This window comes from Sinocyclocheilus rhinocerous, unplaced genomic scaffold, assembly GCF_001515625.1.
Source record: "Sinocyclocheilus rhinocerous isolate Xijiao unplaced genomic scaffold, SAMN03320098_v1.1 scaffold484, whole genome shotgun sequence".
Taxonomy (NCBI): domain Eukaryota; kingdom Metazoa; phylum Chordata; class Actinopteri; order Cypriniformes; family Cyprinidae; genus Sinocyclocheilus; species Sinocyclocheilus rhinocerous.
The window spans coordinates 143002-146573 of NW_015658063.1; the positions used below are offsets into that span (position 1 = coordinate 143002).

The 3572-nt window shown below is 35.3% G+C and overlaps 1 protein-coding gene across 2 annotated transcripts in view; it reads right to left on the minus strand.

The window, feature by feature from the left end:
* LOC107722074 (translation initiation factor eIF-2B subunit gamma-like) overlaps positions 1–3572 on the minus strand; it is a 38573-nt gene that overhangs the window by 10269 nt on the left and 24732 nt on the right. For both annotated transcript variants that reach the window (XM_016530299.1, XM_016530298.1), the window contains exon 6: positions 2173–2262. In XM_016530299.1, the coding sequence (XP_016385785.1) occupies positions 2173–2262 (90 nt within the window). The remainder of the gene's footprint in view (positions 1–2172; positions 2263–3572) is intronic.

Genomic DNA, 3572 nt, shown 5'->3' on the forward strand with positions numbered 1-3572 from the left:
TTTCAGATGGAGCGGCATTTACTACACAGAGCCGTAGTTCACTGACAAGCTACACAAAATCGCGTTTTAAAATCGGCAATGAATCGTCTGCGATTTTGTGTAGCTTGATCTACGGCTCTGTGTAGTAAATGCCGCTCCATCTGAAAGCACGTGCTGGAGATTTATTACTAATCCCTAGAAGTGGCTTTACTGACGAGATTCGCATTCGATGTTTTGCACAGCCCTAATATATATACGTATATAATTGTCTTAATTATCTTACGGACTCTACTATTGAATGGAAGCGTATGACTAAAGATAAAAAATATGCTTTGGGAATTTCCAATGGGAAAAAGGAGGATTAGCTGCATAAATTAAATATAATAATAATAATAATAATAATAATTTGAAACACCATTCATAAAGCCCATTATTTCTATATTTACACATCACAATTGCTCAGTCAGTGTATGTCAAGACATTCATAATGGGGAAAAAAAAAAAGGGAAAATTTTAAAATCAATGCAAGAGACGTAAAAGCAAAGAGGAACATTTCAATGTCCAGTTGAATTTATGGTCTCTTATACAGTATATAGAAGATATAAATCACGGTTTGAAAAAAATCATGTATACTTGAGGAGCAATTCAAAATCTACATCACTCCTTAAACCAGTCTCTCTCTCTCTTTATTTTCTTTTAGGCAAGATTAGAATTTCCATCTGAATGCAGAGAGAGAAACAACAGTTACTATGTCCATTTTCTCCTTCAGTACTCCATGGCACTGCAGGCTCAAGGGCGACAGAGAGAGAGCGAGACGAAGGGAGGGAGGGATGGAAGGGGAAAAAAGAATGTGAACGAGAGAGAGAAAAAGCAGCATAAAAAAAGTCAAACTACTTTGATGAGGGAAAGTGGGGAGTTGGGGAGGGCAGATTAGATGAAATGATATTTATATCAGGGGGAGAGTGAATTAAAATGTCAAAGCGGAGAGAAGCCTCACGCTTTTCTGAAGTCTGTGAGAGGGAGAGGACCTAAGAGAGGCCATGCACCGCACCACTTTACAGCGGGCTGCCTGGCCTCACAATGTCAGTTACAGGAGCACAAAGGGGACTGGAGGGGCAGGGGAACGGAGGGCTATTGGAGAGGATGAATGGAGAGCTGAGGGAGGAATGGAGGGGTGGACTGTAGAGGACACAGGCCCACTCCAGGATTAGAGACACTGCGGTATGACTAGTTATGTGAAAGGGGTGCTGATAAGATGCTTGTCATGAAGTGCAGAAAGCAATTTTTGTTTTTTAATTTAGGCTTTAAGTAAAACTTTAACATATTAACTTTCAAATTCAAGTGATTTTAATTATACTACAGTAAATAAAAAACAAATACAAGAAAAAATTAATTTATTCACTTACATTCCGCTCTCTCCCAATATAAATATAAAAGATTTATTTAATTAACTAGAACACCTAAAAGTCCCGCAATACAATATAACAACAATAAATGAGCCATATTATAAAATGCATTGCGAATGCCATTTCATGTTGTCTTTATGTGAGGAAAAGAAAAAGAAATTGGAAAAGATTTTAATGACCTTCTGATATCAGTTTGTAAGATAATAAAACCATATTTAATAGCAGGTGATGTGTTCAAAATTCACATGTGGTTCAGGCAGATTGTGCTTTCAGGTTGTACATTTTAAAACTACTTTTACAGAAAAATGTATCTTTTTTTTTTTTTTTTTTTACACATTTCTGATTCAATACAAACTTAGTCATTATAAAAAATCTTATTTAAAAATCTTCATAACAATTTGAGCGGAAAGTTAAACTGAAAAATGAACATGATTTTGTTAGTATTTAGCTTTAATAAAAGCAGCACGCAAGCAGCATGAACTCCAGAAGTTTGTGTAAAACCTGATGATCTGGATGTTATCCAGCACAATTTGAGCAAATTGATTCAATGGATGCAACATCTGACCTTGCGTTCAAAAGGAGTTCATGCGGTCAGTGTCATAAATTTGCAGACCTTATTATTTCTTTTTTTTTTAAGTAGTAACTTAAATTCTAAAACTTTCTTCTTTTTTGGCTCATCAAAATAATCCTCATAAAATGCATGTGAATTTTGGCACAACATGCAACTGGCAGAAATGGACACAGAAAGCTGTGAAATTCTTCCTTCATTTGGGAAATCTTGACTTACTTGTTGTGTACTAAGAAATCAACCACAGATCTCTTCAGGCAGTACAGGTGGGCATCCAGCAGGCCAGTCTTGATGAGCATTCTGGGATGTCTGGAAGAGTGGCATACATATAAAAAAGTGTTAGAGAAAGGGAGAGCAGTGAAGACGGGAATCTTGGAGTGCAAATAAAAAATAATGACAGTAAATGTGAGGAAGGAGGATGTGGCTGCTCCAGAATAAAACGCAGGGTAAACGTGGAACGTGCTTGATGGTGAAACAAAGTAAATACATAACAGCTCTGACAAAAACACTGTAAGGCACCCTGCTACCCTGGTTTCCTCAGATGTTTTATAATTAGACTACATAGCTTGCCTTTACGTCCCATGCAGTCTTTCATTTTCCTGTCTCACTCCCACTCTAATTGGTCTCTTTGAGGCACTGAGAACTATAATGACCCCCAAAATAAGAATAACAAGTGGAACACAAGTGAAGTGACATGAGAGAGAAGAAATGGAGGTTGTATCTCCATTTAATCTCAGACAAAATTGAAATAAATATAATTATTTCAATTTTTTAACATACATTTACATCACAGCCATGGCAACCTCAGCCGGATTACGTTTGCTGCCACAGCTCGCGAGTAGTGAGATGTCAGGAGCACCATCGGACCCCCCAGACTGTTTTATAGCCTGCCATTGACATGAAAATGCTCCCAGAGCCCCTCCACAGTGCCACGAGAGGCCCACAAAATGGCTGCCCCCGGGCCAGAGTGATTCATATGGAGAAAGAGTCCAGTGCATCCTGACGAACTACACAAAGTGTTACTAAAGGTAAAGCAGACTAGACCGCAACGCAAGTTAAGCTGTCAGATGTACGTGAGGACTTCCAGTCCCATGTTTGGAGAGAATAGTCTTTACATCAAGATTACTGGGTCAAGGTTTGGCCTCAATTCATGATGATTCAAGGCTATCAAGTGGCACAATAAGGTTAAAAAAATAAATAAAGACTTCTAGAATGCAAAATATAAATTAAACCTTGAAATATAATGTAAGTATTTTAAGAAATGGATAAAAAAAGTTAAAACTACACAAAGAAATTATGAAATTCATTAAATTAACAAACTCAGTATATTCAATGTAACAATTTTAAATTAATATTGAATAAAATTAAACTGATAAGTTATAAAAATATATTTTTAATGAATCTTTTCACAAAAAAATATAACTTGTAGGTAGTATCTCAATATAAATTTAGACAAGAAAACATTAACCATAAAAACCATTATTAATTTAGAACTTCTTTTTGTTTATATCACATATAATCCAACTAGGATTGTAATATATATATATATATATATATAAAAATACAAATAAATATAAATAAATAAAAAAATAATAATAATTAAAAAAAATATATATATA